At 41.3% G+C, this 21,768-nt stretch overlaps 1 protein-coding gene across 3 annotated transcripts in view; it reads right to left on the bottom strand.

Annotated features, from left to right (window-relative positions):
- Nucleotides 1–21,464, bottom strand: part of etv4 (ETS variant transcription factor 4) — a 31,716-nt gene extending 10,252 nt beyond the window's left edge. The window contains exons 1-5 of one of the 3 annotated variants that reach the window (XM_044336844.1): nucleotides 21,254–21,464; nucleotides 20,516–20,606; nucleotides 20,265–20,312; nucleotides 15,019–15,072; nucleotides 647–776 (exon numbers count right to left, since the gene is read on the bottom strand). In XM_044336844.1, the coding sequence (XP_044192779.1) occupies nucleotides 647–776; nucleotides 15,019–15,072; nucleotides 20,265–20,312; nucleotides 20,516–20,606; nucleotides 21,254–21,310 (380 nt within the window). In that variant the 5' untranslated portion in view covers nucleotides 21,311–21,464. Of the gene's footprint in view, nucleotides 1–646; nucleotides 777–5,242; nucleotides 5,389–15,018; nucleotides 15,073–20,264; nucleotides 20,313–20,515; nucleotides 20,607–20,831; nucleotides 21,148–21,253 lie in introns of those variants that run through there. The other 2 variants (XM_044336843.1, XM_044336845.1) reach the window with 2 other exon arrangements.
- Nucleotides 21,465–21,768: the final 304 nt, after the last annotated feature.

The raw sequence follows: 21,768 nt of genomic DNA, 5'->3' as shown, positions 1-21,768 counted from the left end.
TGTTCCAAATAAGAGCCCAAAAGCTTAAAGGAAGCTTAGCACAGACAGGAATTAGGAGGAGGAAATGATCGTCTTTGCTCTTATCTAGAAACCAAAAAGTAGAAAAACCAAAGACTGCATGTGAGGAAAAACTGTGATTGTAAAAGTCTTAATCTCACTTTCCATTCATTTGTTTCTGACAGCACACTTATTTTCTAATTTATCTCTAGTGTTATCTAGCCATGCAGATAGTTTGTATGTCTCTAAGATTTCTGCCGCCACCCTAATACAATAGATGTGAATGGCATTGCAATTTGTGGTGTATTAAAAAATTATGTTTAAAAAAAATGCAACAGCAACATGTCTTTCCAGAGACAATGCCCTAGTTAATCTGGATAACTCAAAGACATGGCTGTGGACCATTTTCAGTGGGACTACTTTCTACTGAAGAAATAGTCCCTCTGAAAACTGCTGATAAGTTTGACGTGTGGAGAAACCAGAAAGCAAAACTATCTGCATGGCTAGATACCACGAGAGGTACGTGAGATGTTTTTATTTTGGCAAACTGATTCTTTAAGATATAAAATACATAAACACAGGGACTGTAAGACATGTCAGATGAAAAACACTGTACTATAGCACTTTTATGAGGAAAACCTGGAGGTACCTGGCATAAAGGCACTGCTCTCCACTTGGGTAGCTGAAGGTCTGCTTGTGGCTACAGGACTGGCTGGGGTCAGAGCCTGGGCTCTGGGGTTCCTTCTTGATAGTGACTGGAGGGCTGTGAAATGCCACCGCTACAATAGACAGTAAACAGAAAACAGAGATAAGAGTTGGCACACACAAACACACTGTGCTTTGTATATTCTTTTCTCATTCAGCCCTGCCCGATACTACTGTAGTTTAGCTCAAAGGCAAACGCAAATACTTCTGTCTGTACAGGAATCTCTTTTACGTGCCAGCCAAAATGCTTAAGTGACTGTCAGCTGCAAAACACAGGGCAGCAGACAGACGCGTATAAACACACACTTGCAGACACACTGAGAAGTTTATGCACACAAAAACACACACGCTCACACACGACTGCATTCCAGCAGTCATTTAGAAGCCCAAAGTGTCCTCGCCCACTTTTCTTCACTCTTCCAGACACAACAGCAGCCAAAACTTCCTCTGTCAAAGTCAAGCTTAAAGCTAAACAACTCTACGGGCCAGAGAGATGTCTTTGGACTGATGAAAGCAAATGTCACACCTCTGTTAGAACAGCATATACACTGATTCTGTGTCACAGCATTCTTTCCTATTGGTATCCAGATGTTAGCCATTGCTTGTACTTTGTTTTTTTGCCTTTGAGTAAAGATGATAAATTAAAAAGTAAGGGTGTGTGTGATAACCTGATAATGCCAGCCTTTCCCCCAAACCCAAAATATTTAGCTACTTTATGCCATTTGAGGTTTCCCCACAGGCATCCACTCAATCGCTTAACACACCGAACTGTCCATCAAGCTGGACTGCTGGAGGGGACCTTTGCTTTGACGGCCACAGAAACCACCCAAAGTGGAGCTTCAAACTGTGCCGAGGGCTTGTGTTTATTATGTGAGGGGAGGTTTTCACCCGGAGAACTGTACAGGATGTTTTTCTGGTCCCGACAGGGTAAACAGCAGCAGCTGTGCACTTCCAGCTGGGGAGGCCTGTATTTATGTGTGCGCATGTGTGCATGAGTGCGAGAGCACGCACTCGCGTGTGCGTAATAATAATCTTGGCGAATCGGTATCTGTATGTGTGTGCTTGCGAACGTGTGTCTGTGTATGCTCGAAAGTGTGTATTTCTGTGTGTCTGCAGTGGGTGTGGAGCTGACGGAGCAGGCCACACTGAAAGCTCAGCCCAGGTAATTACATACTGTAGTTCATTCACAAAAAAGGAGGAGAAAATATGTCTGGCTGACTGAATAAAGCCAGAAATGAGGCAGGAGATAGACAGTGAAAAAAGAAAGGGTTGAAATAAAAGTGAGAAAAGATTAGAGGGACATACTTTTTGAACAGCTGTAACTCTGGCACTCGGGATTTTTCCTGAGTTTGGGATTGTTGGTCAGATAAAACAAGCAAATTCAAACTTCTGGGAAATTGTGATAATTCTGATAAGCATTTTTCTCTGTCTGACTTTTCATAGACTCAATAATGTATTGGTAAGGAAAATAATCATAGTTTGAAGTAAAAATTTTAAAATAAAAATCTTAACATGTCTAACATTCTTACAATTAAGATTTAAAATGAGAGTGATTAGGTTGTGATGGCAATGAGATCCCTGATCAAACAGCTTTGGTGAGTCTTCATTCATGAATGCCTGTATAGTTTTGTGTGATACTTCTGCTTTAACAAAGTTTATATTCCTCTCTCTCCTTTATTCCATTTCAACCTGTTTACCTTTGACTGAGAATGGGAACATGTATCAAGTTGAAAAAAAAAAAAGAGTCTATCAATCAAACAGCACTGCTCATCATCATAACCTTCCTATTTTTGGTCTGTACTCACTCTCCCATGGCACCCAGGCAGGTGAGGAAGTGTTGGCTTTAGCAGAGGATCAACAGGATTAGCGAGCATTTACCCAGATTTCCCAGACAGACGCGAAGGGATTCCAGCCTCCTCTAAGTCTCCGACAGCTCGTCTGCTAGTACACAGAGGGTGGCACATGACTGCCGCTCTAATAATACTAGTGTGTTTGTCTATTGACATTCTCCTCTTTCTCGGCCATGGCCATGAACTGCAAACAATCGTCAGAGAGTGTACACAAGTCCAATCACAATGCATCCAAGTAGAGCCACTAATGCGATTGGCAGGAATATTGCCCTTGATGTGGTTGTCGGTTTATGAGGATGTTCCATTTCAAACAGCTCGGCCTGGGAATGGCATCAGCTGTATTATGTGCGTGTGTGTGTTTGAGTGTGTGCGTAAGAGCTTTTTGTGTGTGACCTCTCTGGCATATTAATTAATCTGGTAAATGAGCATCCAACAGCTCTCTGTGTTTGTGTAGCTGCCTGTGATTGTGATTGCTATTTGTTGCCTAGCGCGCGTTTCCAATTAGACAGAGTTGGTTGATGTTCCGGTTAACAAATTCTCCAACAGGGAATACACCAATTTATAAAGCTATGATCAAGTATCCAAGCAGAAAGTTAAAAACTTCATACATTTGATCCTTATTGGTACATATGAACATTGTGACATTTGTCACAATTTTGATAACCAATGAAATTTAAGCAAAAGTAAGCATCTAGAGCCATGCTATTGGCTCTGTGAGGCTTGAGCTAAATGCTAATGCCAGCATGCTAATATGCTCACAATGACAATGTGAACATGCTGAGGTACTTTATTATACAGGTATACAAATTACAGCTTTCACCTGATGATGGCGCTAGATGAAAAGTCAGGAAATCACCAAACATTTTGCAATTCATCCTGAGGGCGACATTAACATTTATACCTAATTTCATGACAATCCGTCTAACTGTTGTTGAGACATTTCACACCAAACCACACACATCAACCCAATGGTGGCGCTAAATGAAAAGTCAGAGGACCACCAAAGACATTAGGATTCATTCTCTGAGGACCCTGAATGTCTGTACAAAATTTCATGACAATCCATCCAACAGTTGTTGAAATACTCCAGTTTGGACCAAAGTTGTGGACCGAGAAATTGCCATCCCTAGAGCCACGTCATCAACTTGGCTAAAAACATAATTTTGGAATAAATCCAACACCCAATTCCAAGAATAGTCCTTAAATTAAAACAAACTCTGCTCTCCACCAACTACTACAGTAAATCTTCCTGTCCAAATGATGTCAAATTTGCTGCTAAAGTTTATAAGGTAGTGGCAGTCTTGTAAACGGATCCAGGGAGAGTGATGTTCTTCACCTTCTCCTCTCTTCCTGCTTTTATTTGGGGCAATATGACCTTCTCTCACTGCTTTGTTAAATGTTACATCACCCCTTCACAGAGATCCTCATATTTCATAGTTTCTTTTCTGGACTGGGGTGGGGGTGGGGGGGGGGGGGGGGTTGGTTCATGAACTTGAGCACAGAGCGTGATGAACCTGAAAGGTGTTTAGAACTGCAAAGACAGATTCAGTACACAATAGCTGTTGCCTTTTAAAGCTGAGAATTTTGAGATAACACAGAAGTGTGTACAGTAAAGTATATGTATATATGAGTATCTGGGCCTGTGGACGGGATGTATGCACTATCTCCTTCAGCACTAAGCGGACCGTGGCAGATTCTCAGCACCCCTTAAACTGATAAGGTCAAAGGGTTCTTCCTCATTCCAAACGTATCTTATCTCCTCCTTCCTTATTTTGTGGTATTCTTGTATCGTCTCCCATTCACACCCTATTCTGAGCACTAACGTATAGAGATGACCCCGTGCTAAAGGCAGGGTGGAGATGGACTTTTACATATGTAAATGTTGGCTCTTAGAGGGGGAGGATGCAGGGTGAAAGGTGATGGTCATGGTTGAGTGCTTTAGGAAGTAGAGGGATCATTACATAGGGGGGTCCCATTCAACAGACACTCACCACAAACAAATCGCAGAAGCAAGGATGGCACCCCACCCCAGCACACACACACACACTCACACACTCACACTCTTTTCTACACAATGGGCCCCTTAGCTGAGCCATACGGGAACATGTTGGGAAACACTATTGGATTCCTGTGGAATGCCTAAAAACACAACCAGTGCTGACAGAATGATATATTAAAACTGTTTGCACAAAAAGATGTGGTTTGCACATAAATAGGGATGATTTATTAGAGTACAGTATTGTGATTTTGATAAATTATATTTAAAATTCTACATTTTGTAGCCTTGAAGCAACAAGAGGGGAATAACACTTCAGTGTATGGTGATCAAAACATTTTAATATCACTATCGAATGAGCTGTTTCAAGCAGTTGACAAGACCTTGCTATGAACTCCCCCATCCTACTTTAGACAGAGTATTTCCTACCATTAAAGGCCCTGGTGTAGGGAAATCCAATCTGAAGACAGGAGTGGATCTGGAGAGTCTTACATTGAATGTTTATGTGCGACTTGGCCAAGTCTTAAGCCTCTGGAAGTCTGCAGCACACGACAGCCTCGCTCACAATAACTCATTGGACATCAGCCTCAGTGTCAAACAGGGTGACTGGATCTTACTAAACTGAGGAACATGTGAGCGTAATGTAAATATACACTTAATAGGTCCAATCATACAAATAAGTTTCAAGTCTTACCCTTAACTCCATCTCAGGGCTATCTGGAGATCTGGTTCATATCTCCCATGATATGTATTATACATTTGCGGTGTGAGTGGCACGTGGCCCCAGTATGCCGTGCAGACACTCTGAAAGCAAGCTGGAAAATGCGTGATAGGCTACACCTGGTTCTCCCACTCTTGGCAAACGACCCCTTATGTGGTGACGGATCAATAAAAACACAGATGCCAATTATGCCACAACGGTTTTCAAGGGTAAAAAGGAAGTTATTGACTCACACGAGTTGCAAATGACATTAGTTGCTTAGCTGAATACATGGCTCCGTTGTGGTGAGAGGGAGGCGTAATAGGGAAAAGCAACAGTGTAATTTTAAAGTATTTGACTGTCAACACATGCATTTTAAGTTAGTTGTAACCTATACTTTAATGTTCATTTTAAAGTTCTGCCGCAGTGTTTTGCTTTCTCAGACCAAGTTTGGGTGCAGTTTCTAGCTTTTTTATGTGAACTATACATACAAAAATGAAAATCTGAGCAGGTTAGTAGTAAGTACAGAGTGAAGTTGAGAAAAAGGTTGAAAGGTTTATGACATAGTGTTGGATAGGTTGTATAATGCCTTCATTTTGTGCCTTTTCATACTGACTTTCTAACCCCAAAAACATTGGCATAGACCACACCTAATACCTAAAAATTGCAGATATTGCAGTCTACCTTTGTACAATATTCAGGGAATGTAATGGAAAAATGCAGTATCTAAATTGTGTTTTTTCAGTCTTGTGCTTTTAAATGGATTTGTCTGTACATCATTTGTGAAATTAATAATCATACTGAAATGTAAAAAAATTGTCTACAAGTTAATAAAATTGTATAAGTATGTGATTGAAAATTAACTACACCAAATTATGTGAATTCCAATGAAGTCAAAGCCCAAAATGACAGTTACTGCTACTCTGCTAAGCTAACAGAGCCATGACTAGTTCAACTGCCAAAAAACAAAACAAAACAAAAAAACAACTTTTCACTTAAACCTAATTACCAAGATTTTGGTTCATCAAAATGAACATTTTTCAACTACAAGAAACGACTGGTGAAAAAAACAGTTATTGTAGTAAGTTTTAGCTAAGGCTAGTTGTGGCTATCTCACCAGCTAGCTTAATCTTTCAGCTCTTGCTATAATGGAGAGTGCAGTAAGTGTGACGGCAGTTTCTATAAATCAGATTGCCAAGACTGAGTGAAGAAAGCTGCTACTTTCATGGAAAGTGCCAGGTGCCGTGGAGAGAAAACAAACTAATTTGTGTGCACAAATTACTGCTCTTCAACTAATAATTTGTGCACAGGGAGTAACAGAGCAAACGTGAAAAAAAAAATATAGTTGACATTTTAACATGTTTAAAGGGTGTCGAAGATAAAAGGCAAAATTCATTACCAGTAAAAAAAAGTACCCCTGACACCGTTATACATTTTTAAGACATAATAAAATAAATGTTAAAAATGCTGATTCTGGTCTTTACTCTATTTGACTAAATATGTTTTTGCTGCATTTTGGCTTTGTAGGTTATAGTTCAGTGGAAAAATTCAGAGCAAGAGAATGAGAGAAATAGAGAGTAAGAGAGGGAAGGGAAATGAGGCGATACAATACAATCCAGACCGTTTCGACTGCAGAGTCTATCCAGTCATTCCACTGGTGCATGGAAACATGTGCTGGACATGTGTGTGCACTTCTCAGGTCACTGCACAATCAGGAAGACAGAGAGAGAGAGAGAGAGAAAGAGAGAGAAGAGCAGCCTGGCCAGCACAACAAACTCATCCTCATCTCTGTGAGCCAACAAGCCCAAGAGTGGCTTCAGTATCTGTGTGCTCAGGGAGCCCAGGAGTGTTGGATCCATTAGTGTCTGCTCTATCTGATTTACATGTCGTCCTCTCTCATCTGATAATGGTTCAGGCTCCTTGAATATTTAAAGCATGGTTGTCAGATACCTGCCAAACAAGCCTAACGAGATTGATGGAAAGTACAACAGTATCTGCGTGACAGATGATTGGCTGGGACAGCACCGTGGCTCTCCTGACAAATGTGATTTCTTTCGTTGGCTGTTAAAATGTTTTTTTGGTGTAACATGTGTTGGCTAACAGGATGTCGATCTGAATGACACCCATCATGGGAAAGGCTGTAGCACAGTACATTTCTGCAAACATCAAACTTTCACTTCCCTTTTGTCAACTGGAAATAGATTGCAGTATTTGTCTGTAGTGGTGGGAATGTTCTCGTCACATGTTGTTGAACATGTACGCTCTTTTCTCAGAATAATCCCCAAACTGTTGGCCTTGAGTCTTCTCAATGAACCGGATATCAATCAGCATTATGGGACATCAGTCATAGACAAAGAATCTAGTTTACTCTTGCACTTGTTAAGAGTGCGGTAAATAATTGCTTCATTTTTTTCGTTATCCAGAGGAGACAGTCTCAGTAAGGATGTGGTTGAGGGGAACATGAAATACTGGCTTTGAGGGAAGGAAAATAGAAATCTCCTGGTACAAGTGGGAGTTTACAGTATATTTATAGAGCCCTGACATTGTAGAGGGAAAGGAACATTCAAAATTTAATAAACTTCACATTTTCCACGGTCCTGGTAGCATCAAGGGATCACAAATTTATCGGTAAATGTTCTGACATCTCACGTTTTCCCTACTGTCCACTTCACTTTCAATTGTGCCGCGTTGGCTTTTTATAAATGGCCATTGACCAGACATAAATCTCACTGCCCCATTGCTGTTTAGTGGACCCAATACAATACATCCCTGTCCCAGGACATGTGCAGTAAGAGGGACATCCCGTCACAGGCGAGGGGTGGATGTAATTAATCTGGCACAATATTGACTCCTCACTCTCAATCCCTCAGCCCCCAATATAGCTGTCCCCTCTTAATGTTTAATGTAGCGATCGATCCACCCCCACACTGTTACTGAAATGATATAATGAGCTCCCGCTGCTCACCAGGGTATCGTGGACGTGAGGGGTGAAGAGGGGGGGGGGGGGGGGGTGTGTGTGCATGTACAATGTTTCATTTGTTTGTTCACGTATATGGGATGGCATGACTGAACGTGTGTTTCGACCACGCACTCTAGGGGCGAAATCTGCCTTATCAGACGAAGATAACACACAGAAAGGCCGGGACACCTTGCTTGGAATTATCAGCGTACATGCCACATCCACAGTTCTTCCTACTCTCCCCTCCACCCCCCTCCCCTCCCCCCCCCAACGTCTTGATCGAGATCTCGACCGTAATGCTTCATGGCACGTTTGACCCCCCCTAACCCCTCTCCTTCCCCTATCTGCCTTCATGCTGATTTATCTGCGCTTTATCTTTATCAAGTCATCTATCAACCCTCTCCATCTCCTCCTCCTCCTCTCCTGGATCAGCGAGGATCAATACGGCCGCACGCTGGCTCTCAGCTCGCTCTACAACACCTACTGGTCTGTGTCAGCAGGTTACTATAGGTCCATTCCTGCAGCCACCTCCTCCACTCATGTGCAGTTTTGTGTATCGATGTGTCAGGCATATGAAAGTGTAGTGAGATCTAAGTACAAATGCTGACCAAGAAAGGACAACAAAAACAGTTTTTAATTCCTCTTAGAATTTGGGTTTTATCGTCATAGTTTTGGCTATCGTTTCTGTTAGTTCTGACGTTATTGTATGTACCAAAGTAATAGCTGAGATCTTGGAAGAAGGTGACATCGCATAAACAAAGTCAGAGCGGTTAAGTCTGCGGTTATAAAGAGAGGTGACATGATAAAGTCTTCAATGTAGGATAATGACGCACACTTTCGGAAAGTCTTCGCTCGAGGGCATTCGTGGAATTGTGCTTGTTTGCATGAAGGAAGTAATTGTGTCAAAAATGGAAATATTTTGCTTACTTACTCATTTTTGCACACCGGTTGCTTGTTTCACTCACTGTTTGACGACCCAACAAGTACTTTGAGGTCACAATTTAGCCAGATTATCTAAACCACTTTCATTGGAAGTGGAACCGAAAGTGAGCGCACCTAAAATATCATCTGATGTAATAATTGCTCATTTCACTGGAAATCTGTGCTTTCAAAGGAAGTCAAGGTTCTATGATGTATTCTCATTGAGAGTCATGGTGTGCTAACAGACACTATTAAGCTATGCAGGGTGATTCATAAACATTACAAGTAATAGCCTGTCAAAATCTTATTGATGATGTATCTGTAATCTCATAAATCACATTTAATCACGATATAGGTATAGAAGCATGGTAAAAGAATCATAATCATACACTAGATAAATTTGAGTCTGTTTGTATTAAATGTCACTTTGCTTGGGTCTGCATTAAAGTCTTCACCTTTTTTAAAAATACACTCTGGAGAAGATCAAGAAATAAGGGTGTAAAGTGGCCAGAATAACTTATAAAAACTAAAGGCCAGGAGACAATTTGGCAATAATGGTGTAAAAAGATCCCCAATAATTATATAAAAAAAAAATGGACATAACTAGATAAAACTGAATATGCCAGTACATATCCACGTCAGCTCAAAACCTATCATGAAGACTTTTGACCAACAACGACTGATGAAGATAAAATATAATGGTGTAATTGGCCAAAGATAAAGAGGATGGACAATAGGTGTGACCTATGCAGACCCAAGGGTATAAAAACTACGCCCTGAAGGCCAGAACCTTCAGAGCGACCTGGTACATCTTGTATGCACTGATAATCTCCTTTTTTTGCCGGCATTAAAGAACACTTTGCTGCTTGGATCTCTGACTCCTGATTTTTTTTATCATCAAAGAGCAGTTTTTGGATCTGGTGTTTTTTTCCAACTGTCATCCATCGATCTGACACGATAGCTCCGTTAGACTTCTATTTAGTGATGTTACCAGATAGCCGCAATTCACTTGTTGAGTGAAACTCCTTATTACAAATAGAGGTGATGGCCAAAACTGGACCAAAACCCAAGTTGTTTTAAACTGGGATTATCCTTTAACAAGCAAGATGTCCAAACTGGACATCATCAGTGCCATGTAGGCACAGTTGACACACACTCCCTGTATCTTCCTATTAGTGATTACTTCAAGTTCAACTACTGTTATTTTTACGGCTTCGCCCCTTCTCTTCCTCAGCATCTGTTCCCCTCTTTGGTCTGTGCTCAATTTCAAAAGAGAAAACATTCCAGCTGCAGAAAGCAGAGCCATCCTGCTGGAGTAAACACACACACACACACACACAGAGGCATACACACTCATACGAAATAGAAATGTACAAGCATGCATATGAGCATCACAGGGATGCACTAACACACTCTCTCTCTCTCTCTCTCTCTCTCTCGCTCTTTTTTCCTCACACACCTCCCCTCACTCTCCTGTAATAAAACACACACTGCCGTCCATTCACAAAGCTATGCTGCTGACACTCAGGCTGCGCTGCCTGGCTCAAATCCCCTGGCCCCCTGGATTTGACAGGGCTGTTCTGAATCAACACGTAGAAGTACAGCTTTTACTTCCCCACTGGAAGCTGTTTAACGCCTATTACGCTACATGCACGGCCTTTACAAACCCATTTTCATTGGATTCGATTGAGTACGGAGGCCTAATTAATCTTGTAGCAGCGACTTTTGGATAATTGCAATGTCTTTTTAAGGATCCTAACCTAAAAACAAATTGCCTCCTAAAATGTGGGGTTCTCAAAGATGTGATTGCGAATTACACCAAAGAAAGGAAGTGCAGATTCTTCACTAGATCAAAAAGCCCTCAAAAAGCTGAGATCTTTAAAAACAATCTGTCTTCAGATGAAGACAGACAGAAAAATAGGCAAGCACCTCTCTTAGGTGTTGTTAATGGTGGAATAACATCCCCCAATGTCATGAATGAAGGTTCACTCCCCTTAACTCAATGTGCTGCCTCAGCCGGTCTTTCACAACCAGCCCATTCATAAAACTGCGGGGCTGAAGTTTGTATGTGTGTAAAATGCGTGTGTGTGTGTGTATAGCAAGGCCAAGAGTGTTTATGCGTGTGCATGGGTAAGTGGATGAGAGGCCGTCAAAAGAAATCATCCGTTCACTTAAGAGAAATCAACCAGTTTACTCGTGAGCACAAATCCACGTGAGCACACAGACAAACAAAACACAGCAATAAACAGTCATTGAAGAAGCCTTGCCTCCCCAGAGCGAGCAAGCGAGCGGTATTCGTGCATATCTGGCAGGCACCTGGCTGTTTTTGCGCACTTTGTTGCATAGCAGCTGTATTTTGGAAAAGTGGAGAACACAGGGCTGCATGTTTCTCTTTTGGGGAGAGAGGGAGCAGAGGGAGGGAGGGGCTCAATTCACCCATCGCCCCATGCTCCAAATAGGGCCTGATTGGGCCAGTTCTGATCCAGAAAAACAACCCAAACAAGAGGAAGGCTGTGAATTCATGACAAAGCAGAACACACAGAGCCAGAGAGACACACTGCTGGGAGGATTTGGTTTGAGCTGGGTTACTGGAACTTTTTCTTTCTCTTCTTTGTACTCATTTCTTTCCCCTGTTTCTGTCTTTCTTCACTTGATTATTTCTTCTTTTCCTACTATACTCTCTTTTTTTTTTTTTACAACAATATATAACATTGGAGAGCTTAAAGGAAAAATTGCTACATTTTTTTGATAATCGATCAATTTTTTAAGGCTTTTTTTAAGCAAAAAGTCCAAACATTACCCAGTTCCAGCCTCTCAATTGTGAAGATTGGCTGCTTTTCTTTGTCTTATATGATAGTAAATTGAATATCTTAATGTTTTAGACTGTTGGTCAGCAATGTGAAGGAATCATCTTGACCTTTAGCAATTTGTGATCAGTGTTTTTCCACTATTTTCTGACATTTTATCGACCAAATGATTGATCAAAATACTGAAAGTGAACAAAATGTTGCAAACAAATCATTTAAGACAAGAAAAAAATCAAATTGATATTAAAAAGAGGAGGAGACAGAATTTGAAGGAACTCAGTGCAGTTTCATCATCATCATCTCTTCGCTGCTTCCTCTTCTGTCTGCCACTTCTTGCTTTCTCTGCCTTGCTAAACTCGCTCTCTCCGAAAAGCACTGTAACGGCATTCTATAGCCGCAACTTCCTATATAATTACTGCAAGGCACAAAACTAAACAATCGTCCCACACAGCTCAGAAATCGCTGGATTAGTTCACATCTTGGAACACTCAAAGTGTGTGTGTGTGTGTGTGTGTGTGTGTGTGTGTGTGTGTCGAGAGAGAGGTAGAGAGAAAAGGGAAAGGGGAGGGCAGAGGAGGAGGGGAGGGGGGATGTCCAGATTTTTAAATTCAACTTAGTTTGTACAGACACAGGAAGGGAGGGAGGAGTTTGGAGTATCCACTTGAAGAGGCGGGGGGCGTCAGAGAGGGGGGATCTGTAGTACTGTAGGGCTTTTTTATGAATGAAGACCGAAGGAGAGAGCAGAGGAGCACTGAGAGAGAGAGAGAGAGAGGGGTAGGGGGGGGGTGGGGGGGGGAGGGAGAGGCACACTTCCTCTTACGCACGCAGGGAAGAAAATTTATGAATGGGTCACATCTCTCGAGCTGCTCCAAGTGTAAACAACATACTTGGACAAAGAAGAACGAGCTCTCGGCGCAGGCAATGCCTCAGTAAACGTTCCAACTGTGGCCTTTTAGTGTTTGACACAAAAGTAAAGTATTGACATGTTCAAACTATTTAAATTTAATTAAGTATGTGCACTATAAATTTGACTGACACCTCCATGTGTTTCTTCCCCGCAGGCAGAAAACAGACAAAGGAATCTGTCCGACAGCCAAGCGCCGGACGAGAACAACCCCTGAAGGTGCTGTCAGCGCTGAAAACCAAACATTAATCCTCCTCTCCTCTTGATAAGTCTGAGATTAAAATCACATCCCTCTTTTAAGACTTTGTTTCCATGCAGGTCCAATCACATTAGTTCAATGGAAAAAATATGGCGCGCCGTTATCACCAATGGCTCAATTACCTTTAAATACACACACAGGCAGGTCAGCAAGTACATAAAAGTTGCATGTTTGCATAACCTTCCTTCAATGGCAGCCCGCAGACAGAGCACGCTTGTTAGCTGTGAACTAAGGGAGAATGGACCAGATGAGATAGATTTACCAGATGTGCAGGTATTGCACAATCCCTCCGTTGCCCCCTCCTCTTCCTTAATCTAGCATTCCAGCATGTCCAAATGTTTTTGCCTCTCTTCTTTTTCTGTTTCACTGGCTCCCTCTTTCCGTCTCTCCCCTCTCTGTCAACACCACACCCATGCAGGTAACAACCTGACTCAGTAAACAACAATGTTTAATTTTACCAGGGCTCCATTTTTCAATGCAAGCCTCAATTATATTCCGGTCACCTGGGATTAGGGCTTTGCTTTATGCTTTTTTTTTTTTATGTGCTAGAGTTTCCAAAACAGGTGAGTCACCTGTTTTTAAAAGTCTGTGAATGCCTTTCAGTTAATGATGGGAAGAGACAAGCCTTTTTATGCAGCGCTGCTTTTAATAGACCAAATGCAGGATCTAGAACAAACACAAAGATGAATATATTTATAGTTGCTTGTCAGCTTCAGTTTTCCATCAATCAAAGCTGAATAGAGATGCTTTAACTGGACCCTGCGACTATTGACTGTGACCAGCAGGGACACTTTCTGTCAACGCTGGAGTGTCTCTGCCGTGTGTAAATGAGCTGCCCGTCAAACTGAAGCCCCCGTGACCCTGCAAATCATACCCGGGTCAACCGTTAGCAGAGGCCTGACAGCTGATTGGCTGACAGGCCAGGGGGTTAAGTAGACACGACCTCTATATGCCCCTGGGTTCATCCGCACTTCCTCCTCCGCATTGTTGGCCAACAGACAGCGACAATGTTGCACAGGGTATGTGTCACCGAGGGGCTGACCAGTTGTTACTTGGAACTGGTTAAATCAAAGGCGCATGGATTTCAATTGGAGGAAGTGCCTTTGACTGGGACTGAAAGCTGTCAGTTTTACTTTGGGGGATAAGATTATTGTTGAGTTATTTTAAGGTCTCTTTAAGTTGCTAACCATTTCATTGTCATGGCTGAAGATGGAAAGGCCTGCAGTGTCATGAATGGGACAGAAAAAAAAACTGTTTGTAGAACAACACGTACACCCACCTAGATCCTGATTCGCCATTGTTAACGCAAACAACACGAAAGGGAAACTCATTCAAATAGCCGCTCAGTTGTGTAGCCCAGGAATTTGCTTTCCCATTTTACACCTTCCGATACGCACAAAGGGCCATCTTTGTACCTGGGCCCTGAATTATTTTTTACTGGTTTCCTGGGCCTTACCCATTCAGCTTTTCAAAGGCATGCAAATGGATGACGGCAGCACATACTGCCGGCATCCAAATTCACTTCATGATGACTGGCTCATTAGGCCCTCTGTTTCTGCATAGCTTTGTCTGCCAAAGAGATTACTGTAACATCAGCGGGTTACAGTATCCCCACCTAAGCCTCTGGCGGTCTCACAGCCCAAATTTGACCGCTGGTTTCACTTTCTCATAGGCACACTTTAGCTGGCATTACGTGACCAGGCCAACTGACCAAATCTGAAAGATGGGTGAGGCTGTCTGTACGCAGCTCTGTATGTTGCAGGAATCAATGCCTGATTGAATAAACAATAAAAAAAAAAAAGATCTGATCTGTGCAATATACTTAACGGCCAGAAAATGTGGTTTTTGGGGAGTGTATGAAACCACTCCGTCACATGGACACACATACATTCAGAGGACACAGGAATTGAAAGTACTCACAGTTCTCAGAGTGGAAATCAGGAACAAATTGCTCGTCGCTGTCAGGAACCTGAGCTGCAATTGGAAGACAAAAAGAAGAGCCATAATTTTAGCGTTATTATTATTATTATTATTATTATTTATAATATATTTAAGACAAATCTGACCTTTCCTGTCTCTCCTTTCTTTCCTCTTTCTGTGTATTTTTCTTCCCTGAAATCTGAGTCACAGCCAGGCTGGGCTTCATTCGGGCGACCTTCATTTTACAGTTTTTGCAGCATGCCAGCACTTTGCTTATTCATAGATCAATACACTATAGTCAACAACATGGAGCTGCTGAATGGTATCATGGATGGATATTAACCTGCCAGACATGCTTCATGCAGAATTTAGTATCAACCTTTGACTCTAGCTTCGAGATTTCAGCCAATGATAAATAGACATATTGACAATAACCATGAAACTCTTTGTGTTGGGAGACCATCATGTATTGAGACCCAAAACCAAAGTGTTCAATATTAAAAAAATAAGACATTATGAAATAAAGTGTTCTATGCATAAATATAGAAAAAAATTTAACAATGAAGTTTTGAAATAATCCAATATGGATGTTACATAATCCTGCTTCTTTATACAACAGTTCCTTTTTTTAAAATTTAATTCTATGACTTTTTATTTCAAAATGTCAGTTATTACACAACCCCATTTTTAAATATCTCTGACTAAAAATCAAGACAAATAGTGCAGAGCCCCAAGTTGATGTCCAATCAGAGGAGAGAAAAAGTAATTTCCACTCCAGCTCCATTAATACTATTAGTATATACAGTGATATCGTGACATGTAACCCTGTTCTCGTCTACCCAAACTAGTCAGACATCATATATGTAAATGGTCAAGTTTTTACCAGTTTCTGTCAATTTCCGCTGCAGAAATCCAGACTGACTAAACAGGCTGTTCTGGCTAAACAAGTGACGAAATCTGTCAAGTGTTGCGACAAACCAGCCCCTCGGATGCAACTTCTCTCTGTCCCAAAGCCTTGGGGACTTTGTCTCACAATCTAGAAGTAGTCTGGATTTCATCTGCTGCACAGATGAGGAATCGCTCCTATAGTCAAACTAGAAGTGGATATAAAACAAGGAAATTGGACTAAATGCAAGAGAAGTGATGAAATGCAGTGCCGAGCACATGCATTTCAGCTACACTAAGATCTGATCACACTACTTTTCCTTTTAAGTAGTAGAAACAGTTCATATATCGACATATATCATTTGGTTACAATACTGTGATGCATAAATTTATGTGTCCCGGAAACAATCTACAGTCAAATTACACTGATCTGTGAAAACAGATGAGTCCCTACAGTGATATAGTATGTGTATGTGTGATATCTTGATCTGATCTGAAATTACTTGCAGTGGTGTACAATTTCAAAAAGTATCAGTGGTCCTGATTATACACCCTCTCATAAAGAAACTCATCTAGGATCTCACTGAATAAGCACAGTCAGTAATGCCGGGCCCAGGTGCAGCAGAGCTAGACAGACACTATTGTATGCCCCCAACCCCCCCCTTTTTTTTTAGGAATCCAAACCCATTCACAATTGTGCTTTTGGAGCTTTGGATTTTGAGTCACACAAACAGGTTAGAAAAGCCCAAATGATTTGACTGCCAACACCCCACTATGGGGTGAGGAGGTCAAATTCACCCACTGAGCCATAAGCGCTCTGGCATTTTGTTTGCTACTCTCGAATTAATGACCTAACCCTAAACGTAGAGCAGAAACAGTTTCTGGGGTTTTAAAGTGTTTCCATTGCTCGGGACCTACACTTACGTCATGGTACAAGCTAAATGGTAGGGAAAAGTTGATGGCTATCATTAAATAACATGAACCCAATCAGGGGAGTAATGGGCTACAAAAACAAAATGGCATGGCAGCGTTGCGGATACTTCAGCACCATTCACTTAATACAGAAACAAAAAAAGAGCCTTTTTTTTAAAAAAAAAATAACTATCAAAATTTCTTCATAGAACTATGTCTGCATTTCCCCTAAAAGTAGACTTTTGCAATTTCACTATGACTCTGCACCAAGCTCTGTGTTCAGCCTAAATGACCTCTCCTCCCATCATCCACAACGGTTTCCAGACAATGACAAACACAACTCAGAAACCAAAACAGAGACAGAAGGACAAAAAGAGGAAATAAGAAATTCAAATCCACTTTCTTGTCGTCACACTCCTCCTTCCTGTGCAGAGGAAACCGGATGACGGCATTTTGGAGCATGTTCAGATAAATGACATCGATTTCTTATATAACGCAGCATCCTGTGGCTTACTATACCATAATAATATTACCCCCTTTTAAATTTTCTGTCTTTTGCCCTCAGGGGGGAGAAATAAAGCTGCTGATGAGACAGAGCAGGGGCCAATATTTATGCGCACTTTCCTGTGTGTGTGTGTATGAGCGTTTGCCTGTGTATCTGATTTGTTTCCAGGAACACCTCGTCAGGGGCTTTGAGATGCAAGTCAGCACAAGAAGGAAAGTGTGTTTATACGAGCACAGACGCATGTTCTCCCCGATGCTTCCAGGCACCTTGAATGACTTTTTTTTTTCTCTCTGTGGGAGATCCTGGGAGGAGCTAAGCAGCCCCAGTCATATAAACCTAAAGGCCAATGGGACAAGATGTGACAAGCTCCTGAACTCTTGCCATTCAGTTCTTCACCCTTTCTGTCTCTCTTTTGCTTCCGCTCTCCTTTGGCGGAAAAAAAAAAAAAAAGAAAAACTCCCTCGAGCTACCCGGCTTTTACAATCTTGGTGAATCCCTCACAACTACAATCAGTCATGATAAGGTCTTTAATTAATGCAACAGGAAAGGAGAGGTCTTAGTCTGGGAAGCTGAAAACAAGCCAGTACTTAAGGTTAAATAACACTTTGATACAGTTACACTTCCATCTTTCTGTCCTGTTTTTTCGCTGCCTTGTTCTCTCTCCGCGACTCAACAATAAGCTGCCACCCAATTTGTAAATTCACCACGTAATATAACGTCTTATCTTAAAGAGTCGGCTCACTGAAACTACTAAAAAACATACTTTCTCATTTACCTGGCAGTGGTATCAAGCCATGCAGATAGTTTGTGTTTTATTTGGTTTGAGATATCTGTCCCTGAGATTTCTTTTTCAACTCCAATACAAAGACCTTGAACGGAATTGTGTTTCTGTTGCTTACAATTGATAGACAATACGTTTCAAAAAAATTAAACCGCAACAACTCTTCCCAGAAACAGCGTTTCCGTTGTTCTGAATAATCCACAGAACTCACTGTCATCAGTTTTCATAAAGGACTAAAGCCGTTCCAATGAAAACTGATCACAGTGAGTAGTCCTGAGGATTATTCAGAGTAGCCAGGCCATTATTTCTGGGCAGAAGTGTTTCTTTTAAATTTTTTAATATTGTGTTTTCAATGTTTTGAGCATGACAAACACAATTCACCTTCAATTCACCTCTGGGAGAAATCTTAGAAGCTGATATCTCAGCCTGGGCGAGTAAAAACCAAAACTATCTGAATGACTAAGTGAGAAACAGTAATTTGGGTGAACTGAACCTTTAAGGGTGGCCTTTATAGCTAAATCCGTGAATACAAATAGGCTCCAACTTTGAAGCGACACCCATTGTTGCAGTTTTATTGGCACTGGCTCCTGTCTTTGTCTGCTTGAGACACTGGTGTGAAGCGAACTTGCTGGTTTTTGACGCTGCATAAGAAAAGGTGAGAGACCTAATGTGGATGCAGCACTGTTTGTCCTAAACAGTAACTGACCAGTGAGTGGGCTCGACTCAACTCATTGCAACTGCCTCATTTCTCTATTGCTGATCTGTTGTACACAGCGAATGACTCAATGTCAATAGTGGGGCTGAGTGTATAGTTGTAAGGTGACTTGAGCAATTTCTCATACTTAGAAATACTGTGAAATTCCTTTACACATAACAGCAGAGCACTTTATGAGAACAGCATTTACATATGAAAATACATTGACATTTATGTCATAACTTAAACATCCCCTATAGACATCTTTTAAGACATATAAAAAGTGGAATAATAATCTACTCTTTCAAGAACTGCTGGACACAAGATGTCTCCTGTTTTATTGCTGAGTCCATTCTCAGTGTAAGTGCACTGGAGGCTTCAAGTTTCCACATCACACTTTAATTTACACTACCGGCTTCAAAACTAGCTGTGATGTCGCAAAATCATGCTTGTACATGTATGCTTTAAACTGGTGAGCACAGCGAAACTTTACTCATTCAAGCAGATGAATGTGAAAACAGCTTTCTAGCGTCCAACGCGAACATCCAAGTGAAGTAACAATAAGCAAAACACATTTTTTTTTACATGGAAAGGGGAGACTTAAAAAATGGATTTATGAGGTTGATTTGGTTCACATTAGAATATAAATCTCAAATAAGTGGTGTTTCCCCTCAAACCTCCACATCAAAGCACATCAAAGCAACTAACACAACAAATTCGCACCTCAGGGTGCAGTTCTCATTTTTACTTGCAGCTTTAAGCACAGGGACCCACTGTCCTGCAACTGTTCTGCTCCAGATTTGCACCAAACAGGCATAATGACTCATGGCTTGTGTTGTTCTCTCCCTCTCTTGACATACAGTATAATTACTTGATTAGAGCTCACGTCATCATTGTACTTATTAAGTCTTCTAGCTGACAATTGCCTCTGACTGGGCCTCATTTCATCGCTATGAGTGACACAAGCCAAATACTCTGTTTGTTTGCATTGGCTTCAGGCTGGCACGCATGCTACATGCCAACATGGCCAAAATAGGACATGCTCAAAGCTAATAATGTCCCGTCTGTGTTCTCTCCCTGGCCTCTCTTTTTTTTTTTTTTTTTTTTGCAGTTTTGTATGGTTTATGAGCATGTGTGTTGCATCAGAAAGTTTGGGCTCCCCAGTGAGACTCTTTACAGCAGCTAAGGAGGTCATCTTTTTCACCAGTCACCTTTTTCACCACAGCCAAAGTTTTATGACAGCACTTTAAAACAAACATAAAAGCGCATACACCAGAGAATTTTGAGATAAAATTCTGATTATGGATAATAGAGAGCAGCACATAGAATCCATTGTTGTATGTTTTAGGTTTCTGTGTTCTCCAGTCTTTCCAGATAGACACATCAGGAAGCCTCATGGTTGTCATAAATGGGGGAAATCAACACAGAAAAGCAAAAAGAAAGAAAGAAATAAAAAGGGCAAGTCTCACCTTCTGTGAGCCATGTCTCTTGGAGTTGGCTTAAATCCTGGAAAAGGTCTGAACAGAAAGATAGAAAGACAGAATATACAATCAGCACACTGCAGACTGACAAGCTGACATCTGCTCACTAATATGTGTCTTATCAAAAATGAACGTAGCTAAGATTCAGACTGACACTGCCTGGGGTTGATAGACCATAATATAAACACGCTTTATGCAAAGACACCAAAGGCCAAAATTGTCAACTTCCACTACTTTACCTTCAGATTCCTGAGGGGGTAATTCTGTGTCCATGTATTTCCTTTTCGCTGCCATCAACAGTCTATTTAGGGGCCCATTTCCTTGCGACTTCTGCAAATCCCATAGATGTTAACAGAGGAGAAGTGAGAAACAGACTTCAACAGGGCATTTCCAGCACATAAGTGTCAAAACAGCTAATGCCATGTTAAATGTGGCTTGGAGAAAAAAGAAAAACAAGTCACCACTTGGACACATTTGACCAAAAAAACAAACAAAAAAAAAAAAAACAAGAAATAATAAGAAGAATAATTTGTCATAGTTTAAATGAAAGCCTACTGCAGCTAGGTGAACATCAAGCTCCTTAGAAAACAACACATTTCTCAGTTGTGGAGGCAATCTTGGAAAAACAAACGCGCTGTTTGCGTCTGACGAAAGTGACCATTTGGCACACATTGACACTCTCTTCAGCCAAAGTATCCCGTAGGAGAAACCCGCTGACAAACATTATTAAATGCAGCACTTGCTACGTTTCACTTTATGAAGATTTTGTGATAGTTTTAAACGGGGTTGAGAAGTAGTTTTCTATCGCGCAGACACACACGCACACACACATAGTTGCTTCAGCCAAAACTCGTGCAGACGCGAGACGGAGAGCGAGAGAGAGAGAGAGAGAGAGAGATAAAGCCCAGTAGCCGAGTCATTAAAAAAACAGGCAAAAAAAAGCACCGAAGTAAAAAGAAGAGTTCATCCATACGTACATTTGCTAAAGTGTAAGGCACTTGCTGGTCCAAATATCCATCCATCTTATAATCCATCCGTTAACCGTTTGTGGTCATTTAGGCTGAGTTGAGTGAGATCCACGCAGCCTGCAGGGAGAGGAGGGAGCGCAGCTTGTGAATGGAGCTGCGTGGAGGCTGCATGCATAATGAGCTCCATTCACAAAAAATGCCGAGGGGAAGTGATGGCGAGTGATTACCCAGCGGGCTGCTGCCCTCTTTACAAATCTCTTTTTTGTGTGTGTTTGAGTGTGTGTGTGTGTGTGTGTTTGAGAGAGAGAGAGAGATAGACAGCTCGTCATTACCTACAAGTTTTCAGGTAAAGCTGTTTAGTACACCTCAAATACTTTTAGTTTGAAGAATAAATCAGTTTAGTTTTAGTTTATTCGTGTAATAAAGTCGCGCTTTCAAGGTTTAAAAACATGTCAGAATGAGTCAAAAAAAAAAAAGCGCTTATGAAATATGGGTGTTATTTAGTCGCCTATTTCTTGGGTTTT

The sequence above is a fragment of the Thunnus albacares genome, chromosome 20 (assembly GCF_914725855.1).
Source record: "Thunnus albacares chromosome 20, fThuAlb1.1, whole genome shotgun sequence".
NCBI lineage: Eukaryota > Metazoa > Chordata > Actinopteri > Scombriformes > Scombridae > Thunnus > Thunnus albacares.
Note: the sequence above shows the minus strand (reverse complement) of the source record. Positions and strands in the feature narration are given on the sequence as shown.